At 37.9% G+C, this 18,451-nt stretch overlaps 1 protein-coding gene across 1 annotated transcript in view; it reads right to left on the bottom strand.

Annotated features, from left to right (window-relative positions):
* LOC118771044 (spermatogenesis-associated protein 16-like) overlaps nt 1–18,451 on the bottom strand; it is a 37,459-nt gene that overhangs the window by 8,437 nt on the left and 10,571 nt on the right. Inside the window, exons 3-7 of the mRNA XM_036518899.1 lie at nt 14,807–14,896; nt 9,115–9,199; nt 5,170–5,317; nt 1,736–1,882; nt 426–538 (exon numbers count right to left, since the gene is read on the bottom strand). Coding sequence (XP_036374792.1) covers nt 426–538; nt 1,736–1,882; nt 5,170–5,317; nt 9,115–9,199; nt 14,807–14,896 — 583 coding nt within the window. The remainder of the gene's footprint in view (nt 1–425; nt 539–1,735; nt 1,883–5,169; nt 5,318–9,114; nt 9,200–14,806; nt 14,897–18,451) is intronic.

Here is an 18,451-nt window from a genome sequence, read left to right on the forward strand (position 1 = left end):
ATATTATTATCATGTGAATGAAAGAGTGAAGTGATTTTGGGGCTATTGCAGTTTTAGTGCAGTTAAAAGCACTTGACTATATTTTTCTCCTTGACTTGCAAGACATCACAGTATATGACCCTCCCCCCCAGCCCCCAATACCTCAACCAGTATGTTGGAACTATCTTACGTTCATGCAGAACATGAAAATTAGTAATGCATTTTGTACAATACTGGAAACCTATAGAGTGATGGGTAACAGATACACATCATGGTATCCATTATTTCATGTCCAGCATTGTTTCAAATACTTCCCTTGAATTTATGGTTGATGGCTCAGATGCATTCCAATCTAACCAGTAGATTCTGCTGACCAGTACTCTCTGCTCGCGATGGGTCAGGGGACCAGTAATGATTGGAATCTAAATATTTTAAAATATACCCACAGCTAACTTGGTGCACTTAAGGAAATCTAAGACTGGGAGAATCTTCCTCTCTAAGTTGTCACTCATCCTCTCAATGTCTTCTGTAGACAGGGGGTTGAACGGTGTTCTACTTCCTTAAAAACAAAATAAATGAAGAAAGACATTGTGTTAAGACTGCAGTACCTCACTTCAACATGCTGGTCCAACTTTGTCACAGTGTGCTCTCTTAAGCATTAGCACATTTTTTCCCCTTCCTCCTTTGAGAAACTCTTCATTCCAGTAGCGCAGCTATTAAATACAAGCAGTATGCCATCGCAAAGCACAGCAGTGACACCTGCTGCCATCATTTGAAGATGATTGATTTGTTTTGAAGACCCCCTTCGTCCCTCTTCTTTGATACATTACACAAATGTATTGATTTTTCGCCTCCTAACACTCCACGCTCCCAACCATGGCACAAACAGTGCTGACCTCCTCAACTCCTCAGGTTACGGAGCCATGGACAGAATATCTCGAGTCAGAAAGCCACTCGCTTATCTGGTTCCACACACAGTGAGGTTAATTAAGAAACACTGAGTCATAGCAGTCAATAGATCAACTGGGCTCTGTGAACTTGACCATTTGAAAAAGGTGGAAAGGTGACCCACCATTCCAAAGATGTTTACATGTTATTGTATTGTGCAGAGCTATAGTGATTCTTGGATTCATCGGGTAGATTAATTAACTAAAGCTGACTATCGATTCAATGAAAGAATAATTCAGTTTGATAGCACATTATTCTGCTCCTTGTTATAACATGCACAGGACAGGAAAACAATCATCAGTGAATTAACATCAGTGAAGAGACTAACTGCCAAAAATAAATGCACTAAAAATGTATGCAATAACAGGCCTGGTGTTTTGTTATCTGTAGTACTGTGGTATTTTGGCATCCACGTGCTGTATAAACTCTGATGCAGGTGGTAAGCTGAGCCTCCATCTCTGTTAGATTCTCTGTACAAGTGAGCAGTTTCCACCTATGTACTGTGTGAAGCGCCGAGAGGCTGCTGGCTGACAGTCTGATATGATAATCAGCAAGCGGAGGCAGTGACAGCCATGCCTTTACACTACGTCAAGGTCGTGAAATCACTGGTGCATGGCCATGAATTCACATATTCAGTTTGTTTGCATTTTTTGCAAGAAAGCTTTGTTTTATCTCTGCTTTCACACATATTCCCAAACTGTATTTTGTCAACGTATCATCGCAGGTTATTATAAAGTGGTTGACTCGCTTGTTAGAGCGCGAGTGGCACTTGGGGTGCAACCATGCAGTCCACCTTGATCACATTCACCTGTAAATATGGGACACTTCCTGGTGAGCAGTTGATCTAGGAAGTTCCCATCCTCACTCCTCCTGAACCCCAAAGTCAGGGTGTACCTCTGAGATGCAGATCCAGTCCAGCTGGTCGTCTGTGGCAGGAAGTGGCTACCACTGGCATCTAGAGAGGAAGATGGGGGGAATTACTGTTAGGCTTCCCATTTAATCCAAATCCAATTTGAGGTCCACTCCCCTAGAGTGTAGCAGTATTTATCAGTGTGCAACTGAAGTCTGCACTTTATGGTGTTTTTCTTTCAACATTTGTGGAGTTACGGGGAAAAAGAAATATGTTCATTTTCATGTGTGTGTGTTTTATGTGTGTTGGCTTCCCAGTAAAGATACTTTGTGTAACCAATGAATGTCATATACATACACACTATGACATGTGTCAATCAAGCAATGCTGCAACCCTGTGTGCCAGAATGCCTGAGAATCTATGCCTGATGATGTGAAATGAATTAATTAACTTCTAGTGATGTGTACAAAATATATCTGGAGTGCATACTGGGTATGGCCTTGGACCTAAGGCAACCAAAAATGTAATGCATTGGACTAAGGTCAATAAGTGTGCCAGATCTGAGCAAAATCCGACATTACTGTGAAGTTACATGTGGCAAAAAATGTGACGAGAGAGCACAAATTGAACCAAAATAGTAGGCCTTTCACATATTGTGGATTAAAAATCTGTACAAAAATATTTGGTAATTTTCCATTTTGAAACAATACATGTTTAAAATATATATGTGCATTTTAAAGATGTATTCATTATTCATTCATCCTCATTCTTTGATAAATTACAAATATATAACAGAAATAAGAGGTCAATACTTTTTGCATTAATAATTCCAAATCCAAAATTCCTATATCTTATATTTCCAAAACATAAGACAACAGCATATTTCATGAACAATTGCATTTTCTTTTCTTAAACATGATTATGATGATGAAATATATACACACCTACTAGCTGTATGTTATGCATTATTCTTTGATGACACAGAGAAGACAATTTCCACAGTCTTTTATGAGGGTCAAGCACATCTCCACAGGGATTTTGATCACTACTTCTAGCAGAATTTCTCCTTCAAATTTCTTGATCTTGAGCTCCACAGCAGGGGGAACCAGATTTTTAGCCAAATGTCCTCACATAAATCTCAAACCTTCATCAGGGCCAGAAGATATAAATCAACCCACAATAAAAAAGAAAAAAAAAACGGATCCACCTCCATATTTCACAAAAGTGATGATGTTCTTCTGAACTACAGCCTGACCTTCTTGCATCAAACATTCTGTTGTTAAAACTTGCTTCATCCAACAGAAATTGAGCGTCATTAAGTTGCAGTCAGGTCGATTTCTTTTTGTGCAATGGTGTTAAAAAGGCTTCTTCCTACAACTCTGCCATGAACATCAGATTCATGCAGCCAACACTGTCCTTGGTTTTGAGTTACCCTTCTAAAGCACTTTCCTCACATGAACATTATCTTGTATCCTCTTTTTGGAAAATAGTTGGTTCAGCTTCTTGTGATTTTTTTTTTGTTTTAATACAGCTACCACCTACCATGTAGGGAATTTCTTCAGACAGCACTGTCTTTTAGAAAAGTAAAAAATGATACTAATGTATTGCTTACTACTGTACTGTGTAACTGCCTTTTACACCTGATGGTTTTTGATGCTTCAGTGCCATCGTTTTAATATCCATTAACTCTGAAACAACCTTGAGTAGCAGGATTAAATTTTCAGGATCTTATTTGGACATAAGAATAATTCAAACAGTGTATCTACCATGTTTTCTTAATATGCAGTGTTAAATCATCTTTTTGTTATTGTTTCTTCAAAATGGCATGTGCATACCTTTGAAGGTTGCTGTATTTTTATCTGCTATAATGTGCCTTCTTTTAGAAATTATATTGACATATTCATATTTTAACAAATTCAAATTTTGTAAGGGTTACCACTTACCCTCAGACGTAGTGATTAGAAAGTGCTGAATCTCCATCCTATTATTTCACATATCTTTACAGGTCATCTCTCAGCGACACTTTATAGATGATTATTACCTTCTTCTCTCTGACCTCTGACCTTTTGGTCGGGTCACCTGGAGATATTCTTTGCTGGGCCCGTTATCCTATTTCAGAGTAATAGGGGCTAGGCTTGCCTCAGGAAGCTTAAGCAAAGGCCTTGAGAGATTCCTCACAGAAGGCACACAGCATCCTTTTTACTTCCCATTTGTCTCCCCACTCCACTTTTTCTGATTGCTTCCCACGATACTCCAACCTGATCCCGTTGAGCCTGTGTACATGTGCAGCAACCCACTACAATTTCTTTGCTGTGGGTTAATTCAGTAGTTAGCTGAATAGTACTGTCAATCGCACAGGGAACTGGAGGTGGGATGGGACCTTTAAAGAGCATCATAGATCGTACATACTTACACAGGGGAGTGAGATATTTATGCAATTTGAAGCCTGTCACAGCAAAGTCACAGTCTCGGTACTGGAGATATGCATTTCGTATAACATACATTTCTTTCAGGAGAGATGAAGAAACGCAGGGCAAGCTGTAATTGAAGCGTGAACGTGTGTGTTTGACCCCTGCTATGCAGCACTGTGGGCTCCTTGCATGAACAGCTCGACGCAATTTAGAGGTGCAGAGGTGCTAGGTCACAGCTAGCCTGTGATTGCTCTAATTTATGACCTGTCGCTCATAGTCACCTGAGATGCATTCAGAGAGCATAACCTTTTTAACACCTTTTAGCTCCTGGTTGCAGAAGCAGTTTACTTATTTCAGACAAAATAGTGCAAATCCCTAAAATGAAGCAAGATATGTTCACTTTCTCGAAATTAATCCTCAGTTCATTCTTTCAGAAAGATTGCTGCTTATGCTCTGTCACAGTGAGGAGTAGTGCGAGGGTACCTGCAATTGTCCAAAGATTGTGGTTCTGAGTCCTGTCCGAGATACTGCTGTACTGTTGTACGCATCTGGCTGCGTAAATGGATTATATATGACAGCTCTGCAAATCACCTTCTGCAAAGGTGTCTGTTAAGCATATATGTAATGTAGATCACACAATGTATAAAATAGTGTAAAGTGGAAAAGATCTTGGGGTAGTGTAGGAACTAAGGACTATGTTTTTTGGATCCAGTATCAATAACTGTGACACAATGGTGATTTATCAGTTGATATTTTTTAATAGGCAACAATGTTTTGAGGCATGACCACAGTTTATGAGCCAGCTCAATTGGTGACATTATGAATTGATGGTCTGTAGTGTTTAGTATAGTTAGCTTGACTGATAACCATGACTCCAACAACGAGTTGTGTTTTCATCAGAAAGTCTACAGTGTTATGTTACGGAACTGTTGAAAAACAGGAAAATGGAGATGGTCACCCCATCCTGGGCCAATTCTATACCTGTGAACAGGTACTGTGTGTACACAGGATGCTGCCTCTGGAAGATCTCCTTGGTCTTTTGAATTCCATCCTTGGAGAGACTCCCGTTGCAAGGGGTGTACATGACAGAAAAATTATCCTCCATTGTGATGGCTTCCTCCAGCATCGCCTGCCCTTTCAAAAACATAAAGAGACAGTAGATGACAAAGCACCATTTTAACTCTCACTTCATTCCTCACTTTGTTATTTAATATCTAAAACATCACTCCATGAGGAAGGTAGAAAATCTAACATCTAACACCTCCACCCACCCATTTGTAACGATTTACAGATCATTATAAGGTGTATAATGTGTGCCAGCTCACTGTGGTATTGAGTGTGTGATGTTTTATTCAGTGTGACTGTTTTTGAGTGATGTTATTTGACTAATCTTCCCATGATTGAAATCCACTCACTAGAAGAAGGAACAGATTATTAGGGATTGAGGGATTGATCATGGATTTCATGTTCCTAACCTTTAACACGTGGTCTTGAAATCAAATGGATTGGACACTGAAATGAAAACTACAGTGTCTTATGTTAGCCTGTGGATCCAATCTCATCCTGCCCTAATAATTGGCAGTTTTGTTTTGAGGACTGATAATATTAAACTTATATTAAAAAAATATTAAAAAAATAAGATTCACTCCTTTGAATTTGGTTAATTTCAATTTTGGATTTGAATTTGAATTGGGTTAATTTCAGTACTCCTGTCTACCTAATCAGTTGTATCATACAGGTGTTTTCAGAGGAGAATATGACTTGCTGAAGCTATATAATGTAGTTTATCTAGAGAGTGGCAACATTATGCTCTCATTTACGCTTACTGATTGAAATACAACATAGAAAATCTTATATATCGATGAGAAGTGACAGACAAATTTGGAGCAATTTACTGGGCAGACAGATTAAAACAGGAAGATACGCTAGAGAGCTGAGAGATCGAAACAACAAGCAATACCATACAGCTATTTTCTTCTGCTGTTGCAGATGGTTAGGTGGGGAAGGTCAAATACTGTTGTTTTGCCTGAGATTAGTAGATTTGATTTAATAAGGACCCAAAGGATGTGGAAAGTGAAATTTATTTAGAGAAGTGCCTATACAAAGGTGGGCCTGAGAGCCAGGGGAACTCAGGTTTGCCAGTGTTTCTGCAAAGACCCTCAGGACACAGCCTGTGGTAATGTTACTATTGGTAGTGGTTTTTTTTTTCCTTTTCAGAACCATTTGCCTTTAGAAGAAGGTGGGTGTATTGAGGGCTATTGAGAAACACCACTTGAAGCAATGTGTTTTCACACTGCGGTCACTGTGGTTCTGAAGTACTGCCATTTGTGTAGGAACATAACCACAGCACTGACCTGAGATTACTCTGAACCTGGCAATAAGAACATGTATATACACAGATACACAAGATCTACTTTAATCTATGTAAAATTCCCCAAAATAAGAGCTCTATGAGCTGAATAGTGGGTGTATAAATGATTCTTGGTCCTTAGACATCAAAATATCTGTTATTTTTGGTCAGACTGGATAGCAACCATATGATATTAATATTTAAAACTGATAAACAGTGGTAAGTTATTCTATATATGGTATTGGGAACATGAATAGAATTGTGCCATTGTTGACCTGCAGTAACTGAAATCATCCAGCTCTTTTAGTTTGTTTGCTGTACTAATGGGGCTACTTGCATGTTTGACTTTTACATCCTTTCAAACACTGATATTTAGTAGTTGCTCAATTTGCCAGATCAACCAGACATTTTATCTTATATTGTGCACTATATGGTGCTGCATTCTGAAACATACTGTATGTGAGCCATTGCCACTAGCCTGAATTTGGGGACACTGTAGACTAGCCAAGCAGCAGCATTCGGGATGAGCTGCGGGGGTCTCATAGCACATACAAGGAGGCCAGTAGGGGAGTTGCATTATAAGGTCCTCATCTGAACAAAAATGAATCATATACTATTCATGAATAAAATCAATGGTCAATACATCTATCCACTTGACTGCAAAGGAATATTTTCTTGTCTGTGTATTGTACCAACAAAAGAACACAAATAAAGACAGAAACATGATGCCTTATGTAACTGTATGAAACTGTCTATCATGACTAAATGTGACTAGCCCTGTGGAATTTATGATGTGAGGTCCTTAATTTTGATTCTGTTTCTTGCTGCTCAGAAGTACAAGGACATGTATTCTATATCTTATTTAAGTGGAATGATGCCTTTTACTTGTAGTGGTTAGAAAACAATCTTCCTTTTCACATTCATATGGGTCAAGGCACTGCAATTTCCTCCTGTGCTTATACTTTCAGGGGAGGAAGTCTGGACAGATGAGCTCCCATTGTACAGCAGCCCTTTCATGGAGAAAAATGAAACCCTAGGGGAGGAGGCTCAGTTTTTACCCCTTTTTCTGGATGAAAAACACACCTCTTTTGAGTACTGCCAGGATGTAAATGTACACAGAGTCGAATTGGAATCCATGTGGAATGGAAATGAGAAGTGAAAAAGCCTGCTTGATGTATACGGAGACTTATTCAGCACTCATCTTACAACAAGGGAATGCAAATCTTGGTTTGGATTCAGATACATGCCACTTTCAGGGTCAATGCATTTGTTTCACCTTCAGAATTAAAACCCTAAACCCTCCCAAGAGAACTTAGTGTGAACCCTAATGCAAAATGCAGTGTACTATGTGAAATTTTAGATGCGTGAACATAGCTTAGAATAAGTATAGATATGAATGAACTTCCTTAATTTTGCAGTAAAATGTCTATTTAATCTTCCACCATGACACATTTCACCTCTGTATTACAAACTTGAATGATTTTAGAACTGGTACCAAATGTATATGTTCCACTGAAGCTCAAACCAAATGTTCTGATTGTTCTGCTAGTTTCAGCATTTAAATTGCGAAGTCAACCTAATATTCGGTGCCTTTAGCCCTGTTTTTAAATCTGCGCAGAAAATACCATATAAGGAAGTGAAACTCAGTTGGGTTCCATTTTAACTGTGAGCAAGCAATAAGAGGCCATATTTATAAATGATCCATTCTTGAGGTGAGGGCATGGAGGTATGCCTTCACTTGTCAAACACTGCACTTATTTTTTTGCAGTTAATTATCGGTTTTAATCATGCTGGAAATTAATGGATGTGCTTATTATGCAGGAAACATGTTGAAAGTGGTGTGAACATCAGCTCTGTTTTTTTTATTTAGGTGGATATCTAGTTTTTTTCAAAGGCCACTTAACACAACCTGCAAAATGGACCTATCAATTGCACATCACTTTTCCTATTTGTGTTGTCTGGATTGTGAGGTGTGCAATGGTGCTGTCAATTGCATATCAGTGTTCCCATTTTGTGTTGTTTGCATTGTGATGTGTATATGATGTGAGTGTAAGAGGTTTAATGGTTTAATGGATATGCACCTGTTAATTGACTGGTCATTAAGAAGGGAATTAATGAGTCTACAGAGGTAAGTAAAGAGCTTGTGAATGGGGTTTTGGCAAAACATACAACTTATTATTGTACGTTAATGTAATGTATGCATATTAATGTAATTTGAATCCTCCCTAACTGCCTACTGCCAAACAAAGTATTTTAAGCCTTTTGCTAACATTACCTGTTTTTTTTTTTGTGTAGTCAAATGGCATGGTGGTGATTGTAATTATGTGAACAGAGCCAGGGTGCTTCCATGACAAACACTGGAAATAAAGTGTTAAGGGCTAGGCCATAGCTCCTGGAATTTACTGTCAGGTGGAATTCCATGCACTTCATTATGAATAGTTTACCGCTATGCAGCGCTCTGCCTGATTGATATGCTAAGAGATACCTCAGTCGGCAGTCTTTTAAGCAATAATCCTTCACCGGCCTTTTGATTGGCCGATTGGCCCCTCCTCACAGCTCCAGCCATCAGTTCTCACCTGCCAATACAGTTTGATGAGCTTGCTTATGTGCTGCTCTGTGCCTCCGGACAGCCAGTATACATAGTCAGCAATCATGGCACTCCTAATGACAAGGACAGAAACGCGTAGAGAGTATCAGACAACTTTCAATCAAGATGTAACATCCCTGGGCGGAGAAAGATACAAGAGACAGCAAATATTCAATGGGGAGAAAACTGCATACACACCAACACCCAAGCATCTGTTTACGCAGTACTAAAAATGACTTGTGCAAATGTTTGTAAGTCCTCCCTCCTACAGATCCTGTGAGTGTTGCACTAATAAACCCTGAGCTACTGTGCATAATCAAAGTAATGTGAAAGGCAGTATTGCAAGAAAAAGGAAGGAAATAATGTTGTGCTTTGTTTCTGTCATTCTACTGATGTCAGACTTACTATTTTTCAAAGAGAGGGAGATTTCCTGGCATTCTGTCATCAGGAAGCTTTTCATTTATCAGTGTGCATTTTTTCTTTCTTCATTTTTACCAAAACATTTTGGTTTCCAAAGATAACCAGATTGTAAAAGTCACATTGAGCACATAGTGACTAAACATCGTTATGTTGTATCAATCCAAACTCTACAGTGTGTCCTTGACACGTTACAATATGAGTGTGAGTTTAGTAGTAGCAAATAATGAAAATGATAGGAACAAAAGGCAAGTTATAAAGAAACTATTGCTAATTTCATTTCAATTATCCAGTTGAATGACATCATTAATAGTAGTTCAAATGAACCTTGTATAATGGGTGGCATGCATAAAAATGTTTGTTGATTGCAGTAGATTCACACACAGTTTATTTGAGGTTTAGGTAATCTGATTATTTCTGGCCTGCAATCAGAAATGTTGCACAAAATACAAAATACTGAACTATTAAATAAATATTTATACACTTTTCACATGAAAGTGTATGTTGATAGCTACAATCAAAGGAAATTGGAACATATGGTATCTAATGGTATAACACTGCTGCTGAATTTTTCTCCCCCAATTTCATAAGAGGGACTCAATTTAGTCCTGTAAAGTGCCAGATTACATCAGGTTGTACACATATAATGACACTGCAATGCTAAACAATGTGCTGTATTTATGTATACACAATGATTCATCTTTGTATCCATTAACAGTGTACTGTATCTGATGTAGCAGAGCAGGGGTGGAGCCAGCCTCAGAGGAGCAGAACAGCATGCAGTTACATTAGTTTTGCAAGACATGCTGAAGCCAGAGGAGTCTTTAGTGATTGAGTCTGTTTAGTGTGCAGAAGTCAAAAATAGAAAACTAAAGTCAGACAAGTAAAAGACATTAGAAAAACTAACACTTGCCTACAAGAGACTTCTCAATGAGGAAAATGGTCAAGTACAAGTGCCCTGCTCAGTCATAATGTGAGGGAGGAGACATATTAATTCTCCTGTGAATATTAAAATATTTATACTCCATTAGTTACATTACATTCTTTGTAATGGTAGAGAGATTGTTTTGGCTCTTAGGAACAGCATTTAAATAGTAATACCCAGTTTTCTTCATTTTCTACCTCATTTTATTGGTTTATCATTAAAGGTATAACTGTTGGTGGCTTATCACAATAAAAACACAATTAAACAAATAATATCTATATATATAGATAGATAGATGTAATTATATATTTATATATATATATATATATATATATATATATATATATATATATATATATCAGTATCACAGTTCTATGCCAGGCTAGGAATACTGTATGTACTATATTAGGCAATCTTTGGTGGGGGCAGGTTAATATCCAGCTATGGAAAGTACATAAAATGAATTTGGACTGTAAAATTTAAACATTACCGCATAAATATCCTATTTCTAAAACCATTACTAATTTATTTTGCAGATACTCTTACCCATAGCATCTTACAAGGCCATCATGGAAGGGAGCATGAATGTTCAACATCGGAGCAACTAGAACAATAAAGAGGATAGATGCAAACAAGCCCCGAGTAGGTGACCATCAATTAATGTTATACACACACAAATTGTAATCAGGGTACCTACGAGGTGTTGGACAACTTATATTTTCATCATGACTGGCCAAGTCAGAAAACATTTTTGTGACAGAATGGGAGGACTTTGAGAATCTTTGTTGACAGGGCATATAAACTAATTGTACAATTTGAATGTTTGGACTAATTTGAAGATGGACAAACTGTAATAATGTATTCTTTGCTAATGTAGTATGCATTCTGTACCATTTAAACCCAACAAATGTTTTAAAATTAGATGCAGGAACTAACAGCTGTATTTGATGGGGGCATTTCAGAGAACTCTTATTTTGCATCTCCTGCTCAACAAATTAAAATGTCCCCCTAATGTAGCTGTAAATCTGAGGCATATTGTTGTATAAAATTGTCAGTCATCTCCAAGTATTAATTAAACCATAAACCCCAACGTACACCTGATGTTCAAAGAATGTACATTTTTAAAATGCTCACATTAAGTTCATTTAGATCTCACATAAAATAGAGACTCAAGCCTACGTTGCATTTCTTGTCTATTTTTCTTCAGCTATTTCTGAAATATGAACTGCAAACACATTGTCTAAATTAAAACTGTCACTCTCCAGTTTGGGCTGCATACTGTATAAATGTGGAATGAGAACAAAAGGTGAGAATAAAGGAGCCACTGCTTTCAGCTGTATGTGCTTAGGTGCCATAGGCTGCACTTGTTAGATTTTTTCAACAGAACAGGGCCAAACATTGTTTTAATGCAATTTAAAATCCTGTCACGCCACTAGCGCAGTACACTTGCAGAGAGCTATAAAAAGAGCCTGCCAATAATGTAAATTGATCACTTAATCCTCCTTTTCTCAGGGCCTGGGGTAAAGGGGGTAATAACAGTCAATAATTCCATTACATGAAAGCCCCTTCTATCGAGTGACGCGATGGATAGCGGATGTGGTTCTCGTGTGGGGAAAATGGGGGCAAAAAAATAGCTTGAATCCTTCCTGTTGCTCTATGGTTCATGGCCGACTTTTCCACCTCTACACCCCTCCTTCTCCTCCCCCTTGATGTGTGTACCTTTAAAAAATAAATCACTTTTATGTCGGTGCTGGCAGTCAATATGACAAAGTTAAATTCAATGTGCAGTCGGGGAGTTGAGTTAATTTTAAAGTTCTTGTTATTTCTCTTGCTCTGGCCACATGGGGGTGTAGAACAATAAGATATATGTCAAAGCAAGGGGGGGAAAAAAGGGGTGGGAGGCGTGACAAGGAGAGAAATTTCCAAGTCGAGGACCTCATATCAAGATAATAACAAGTCTGACAGCACAGGCCCTTCTGTGACTGCCAAGCGAAAAGTGTCATTAGGGGCAGTGTGTACAGAATTTAGAATGTGACAGACTATTATAGACCCCAAAACCAGAGGTGGGGATAGAGGAGCACAGCAGCTCAAGCGGAGTTGGGACAGGCGCATTGTGTGTCCATATACACTCATCTCATGGGTGCCTAATGGGAGTGTGAGTCACTTCATGGTGATGCACAGAGTGACATTTCAAAGTGATACTGCTTAAACCAGAGGTTGCCTTTGCTTTCAAAGGAAGAAAGGAGCAAGGGTGATGGTAGCATACCAATTTGTTCCATCATATCTGCAAGCGCACATTTGCAATTCTCTGCTAGTGTCAGCATTCTGAAAATACTTTGCTCCAAACGCTTACTGGCACACAACAATTCTTTTCTCAACAAATCCAAGGTCTGAATTTAGTAAACCAGCGAGTAAGTATAAAGAATCCTTTAAAAATCAGTTTCAAAAGTATAAAAACTGAACTGAAGAATTCAATCACTTGAAAACACAAATGCACGTTATGGCAAGCAGGACTCCTCAGTTATAACAGTAAATATTTCTTTCGACAGTCTCTGTGATCCCTTTATTCCCTGGTATTCATCATTAATGACGGTGCCTGCTGATTCATCTGAGACCACAACCCCATGCCTCTGTAAGTACATAATAATGGGCTCTTGTAAATGACCTTGTTTTCAGGCAGTAAATGGTGAAAGGTCATTGAAAAATAAAAACATTATTGCCGTAAATGAGAAAAACAGTGACCATTGCTGGAACATTATTCAAGCATTCTAGGAGCCAAGCTCTTATGTTCATCAAGTAGGAGGTATCGCTCAGCAGGATCTATCAGAAGACACTGTTGCAAGTGTCATCCTTAATTGCAGAAATGGACTAATTTAGTTGTCTAAAATCATAACTGAACAGACATTTTAAGGGAGAAAGCCTTGAGAAAGGCAACTTTCACTAACAAATGAGCTGTCATTAGTGAAACAAACAGTCTTATTGAGTCTAATTTTCATGTTGGCAACCTGTAATATACATCTCAGTAGATGAGTATCTATTGATGAGAATTGTACTATGTGTCAAAAACACCACCGTGCAGCAGTCAATCTCAGATGGGTCAGTGCTCAGTGTGAACTCTTTTTTATTATGATAGGTATTCTTTGAAAAGTACAGGTAAATCCATCATGGGGCCAATCCCCTTTGATGTCAGAAGAGCTGAAATTAGCCTCTCAAACAAATGTAATTGCTGTAGTAATGAAAAAATATCTATTTCTTGATTTCAATGCTGCCAAAATTGTGAGACAAAGGAATTTATGCTATCATCTTCAATATAACACCGGGACTGCACAGACCATGTCTTTATAAACTGTTGTAATATTTTAAAAGCAGCCTGGCACAACAGAAGGTGAAGGTATTAAATTTCCATTTTTATTCAAGATACAGTTATGTATAAACCTGAGCAGTACCTTTGACAGGACACATATGTACTGTAGGTACTGCATATGCTTTTAAGAAAATCTGAGAGGGTTTTTGGCTATGTTAAGTTCTAGGCTTATTTGAAATTGAATGATCCTGTACAGGAATTTCATCAAAATTGTGGAGGTACTGGATTATTGTAAAATATTTGTAATCTTTTGCAATCTTGTAACATCTGCAATCTTTTTTCGTTCTTAAGATCAAAAAGCCCACACAAAACTGCTAACGGCATTAGGTTTGTTATTTCTTGAAAGTAGTTGATTTTGATTAAATCAGACCCCTAGTGAAGAAGAAAATCTAGTTAAGGTACTCCATACCCTATTCTTGGAGTGAATATATTTCAGTTATGGTGAAGAGGCCCGGTCATGATGAAACCAAATGATTAAATAATTATCCATTTATTTAAATAAATATTTTCAAAGGACAATGCTTACCCATAGCCGTGTAGTATGACTTCAATATATTTTTCCAAATTTAGTAATGAATGGGCACCGTATTTAAGGGACTTCTGGTAAATGCATATACAATATATTCATATCATTAGAATGCAAATGGAACATTAACAACACTGAAGCTGTAGAAAATGATTGCTTATAGTATCTTGGTTATTGCAGCATTAGATGAGGATGTAATTATGAGCCTAATTGTTCTCTCCCCCCACTCATCCTCCATTGAGCGTTTAGTATTTATACTCCTCAATAAGCATATTTTTCTTGAAAGGGCCAATATTCCTGTAGCAATCTGACAACCCGCTGTGCAGACACGTGTTTCTCACTTTCTGTAAATTACTCAAAGCTTCAGCCATTAACAGACAGAGTAAATTTGTCTTAATTTCCAGAATAGGCCCCCTTCCTGCACTGTTACATAAGAGCTAATTCCTTACCTTGCTGCCTCACGGGGGTGTCCCAGCAGTCTATACACCACTGCTTGTCGGAAATGGTTTTGGAAATGGATGGGGTTCAGATGGATACTCCTTGAACAGGGAGAAAAAAGTTGAAATATAAGTATACAGTACACGGACGTCTTCATCTGTGCGCTTTCCCCCATGAATACTATATCTACTCTGCTAACATGATGATCTTGTCAAGAAAAGGCAGCCTTTTGGATGCTCTATTCTAATGCTTACAATATCCACACATAAACATTACAGTTTGAGTCTGCCAACTTTTGCCAAGATTTTTGGAGTCACTTAAAAATCGTGAATTTGTACATATGATGACGAGCAGTTTTTGAACAGGTTTATGAAGTACTTATAAAATGCATGCAGTGAAAAGCAGCAACAGCAATGTAATGTATGTGAGACAAGGCAGACTGACTTGGTTTCACCCTCACTATATGCTTATATGGTGGACTGAATGTATAATTGGTTCTTTTTTTGATGCAGTATCAATTTAACTGTCATATGTCTACATGCCCTCCCCACACCGTAGAGCCAAAAGTGACAGACACACAAGCTTCTGTGATGTCTGCAGTGCTTTTTCACTCAATCAGCATGCACCTCCATACACCACAGCTTGCCAGCAATCACAACAGATTTTGCGGCCCCATTAGCTGACGATCTCTAAGTTCAGAAAGACACTGGGCATTCCTGCTCACAGTTCAGTCCACAACATCACTTGCAGAGGTAAACCCGCAAAGTTAATTTCATATTCTTTACACTTTAAATGCACTGATTATGGAGCCCGTTCACTTAATTAGACAGCCCCTGACTTGTTGCCTTAAAGAGGCAGATAAATCGACAGCCAAGTCCAGGGATGTGACCAAAAGATGGAAAATTTGGGCTTTTCTTTCCCCTGGACTTGTGTGTGGGCTCCTCTTTTTTTCTCCTGTTTATGTTTATTGTAGTGATTCACAGTTATGAAACACTGTCCCAGTACAAGCCCCATAAACCTATAAAAACACTGTTTAGCTTGTCTACCTCTGAACTGTGTTCACTGTCTCTCTCGTGCTGTGTATTTTTGCCCTATGCACTGTCTTAGCTGTGTGGATACCACCATTACACTGGCCCCTCTCTAGAACCTAGTTCTTAAATGTACAGAAGGAGGCGTTTGAGTGACTGATGTAGTGAGGGCTGCTACACTCAGGCAAGGTGCAGAGAGGTGGACAGGAGCACCAGCATGTGTGTGGAGGGGGGTGGGGGTTTGGATTCAGCATATATTGGTAAAAGCACTAGAGCGATTTTCTTAAAATGTCTGGGGCTGTGCCATTTAGAGAGGAAACAATGACCTCTTATTTCTTATTAAGTAACAAACTTTGGAGGTCTAACATTTTTAAAAATGATATGTCAGTTCCATGCATTATTTTCTTGACACTGTTGTACCACTGTAATCCATCTGTGTGTCAAACCTCTCATCTAGATAACTGCTTATGCTGAAACAAGTGAGATTATATGTTCTGGTCTAAAACTGTCAGACGAAATACTACATATGGTCATTCAAAAGACATTCAGGGAATTTAATGAGTGAGCCATTTTTATTGCCCCATCCTTCTTCATTCTGACATGCTCCCGTACTGTCCTCTCCCTAAACAGATAAACATCTCTTTGACATTATAGAAGGACATTAAATGAGCTAGCTGACTCATATATGACAACAAACATATTTTGTCAAAAAATGTCTTGTGGCTCTTCTTTTAACATGAGTGTCTCCGTTCTAACCTCTGCTGGTGATCCTGGCTGACGTTACAGCCATGCCTGAGAGCAGAAGAGTCCTGTCATTTCCAAGAACACTTGCTGCTCAGATAGACTACTTTGGACACCACCAATGAGGGGAAATGATGTAATTTTGCTTTCCAAATAAGAGACCTTATTAATGCTAAGTTTGTAAAACCCCTGGATAAAAAATGTATATCATAATCAAACATACTGTGCTTATAAACCTCTTTATGGCTGTAGTACTTAATCTAAAAGGAAACAATTACCAGATTAGGAGTCGGCTCTTTAAAGTGACACAAATAATTGCTTCCATTAATGCAGCAGCCTAAATTAATGGTCAACAATTTGGTTGAATACACAGATTTTTTGTGTCTTTTAAGGTTTTTAATTAGAAACTTTAGAACTAAGATGTCTATTAACTACGTGTTCAACAAAATACCTCATAAGGACATTTAAATTACAGAGACATGCATGAGTCCTTTCAAATATGATTATGGTTTAAAATTCAAATGGATTCTTCCTCCTGGATTTGATGTGATATGCATTTTAACTGTTCTCCATTCCTTTGGGAGATTAAGAACTCAGAGATGCATTTTTTATCCATTAGTTCCAAGTAAATCCAAATAATACCTTTTTTATCGCTAGACATGCAACTGCTAAAAATGATCTTTCAATTTTTCACAAAAAACAGCAAAATAATGTTCATTTTTAAAACAATAACTGGTCTTTAGAATAATCAGGAAGATATTAATTTGGACAACAATGCAAGCCCAATGATTTGAGCCACTGGAGTATGTCACCCACATTCAGTGAGTTCATCTGAAATACTACATCAAAATATGACAATATGACAGTATGAGACAATATGAACAAATGTTCATCATAAATGTGCAGGCTTCATCAAGATGTAACTGTATAAGATTGTAGAAGCTTACAAGCATAATAATAAAAAGTGATAATAACCAATCAGTGCTTTCTGTATTACATCCAAAAAAGTGAAAATAAATTAGCTTGATTCATGGCTACTTGTATATCTTAATATTAATAAATCAACTGCAAAAAGTCAGGTAGAAAATGTGAGATTATTCAAACTTGGATGAGATAAAACTCAAGTTCTTTGATAAAGTTGAATGGCTTGTTTTTGCAGCTGGAAAAAGATGGCAAGATCTCAAAATAACAGTTTGTAGATGAAAAACTCGAGTTTATGCTTTGACAGTGTAAAAAAAAAAAACAATACAATTCATCTGTATGTTGTACACAATGTTGTCTAACCTGAAGACACAAGACAAATGCAGCCTAGAAACATAAAGAAAGCTGCAAACACTGTCATCATGCAAAGTTCAAAGACGTAACTATGATATTTTTATCTGAATTGTTTTGCTGGGTTCTAGCCTCCTGCATAAGAAACTAATATATACAAAATCTATTTTCTGAGAATCGACAAAACTTGCTTTGATTGAATGCTGCCTTCACTCCCTTCCTTTTCAAAGCAAGATTCTATGAAGAATATGTAAGGCACAGAATGCACAGAAGTTGATTTCTACCACTAGCACTAATGACACTGCTGAAAAATGTGAAACTGGGCTGTAATCCACTCGGGATTTCAGGAGTTGTGAGCATTTGCATCTTTCTGCAGATGCTTTTTAAACAATGTGAACTTGTTAAACCTGTGAAATCTAAAACTTGTCTCAACACTGTTATTTCCATCCAGCGCCCAGCCTCCTGAAAATAGAGAGTAAAAAATAAATCTGTTAATATTCAGATATGAGTGAACATGGGCTACTTGGATTCATCACCTGCTAGACATATGGAAGATTCTGCAATAAACCAATGATGCTTTTCAGTCAGTCATGAGCAAACGTAAGACCATCTACA

This window comes from Megalops cyprinoides, chromosome 2 (assembly GCF_013368585.1).
Source record: "Megalops cyprinoides isolate fMegCyp1 chromosome 2, fMegCyp1.pri, whole genome shotgun sequence".
Lineage (NCBI taxonomy): Eukaryota > Metazoa > Chordata > Actinopteri > Elopiformes > Megalopidae > Megalops > Megalops cyprinoides.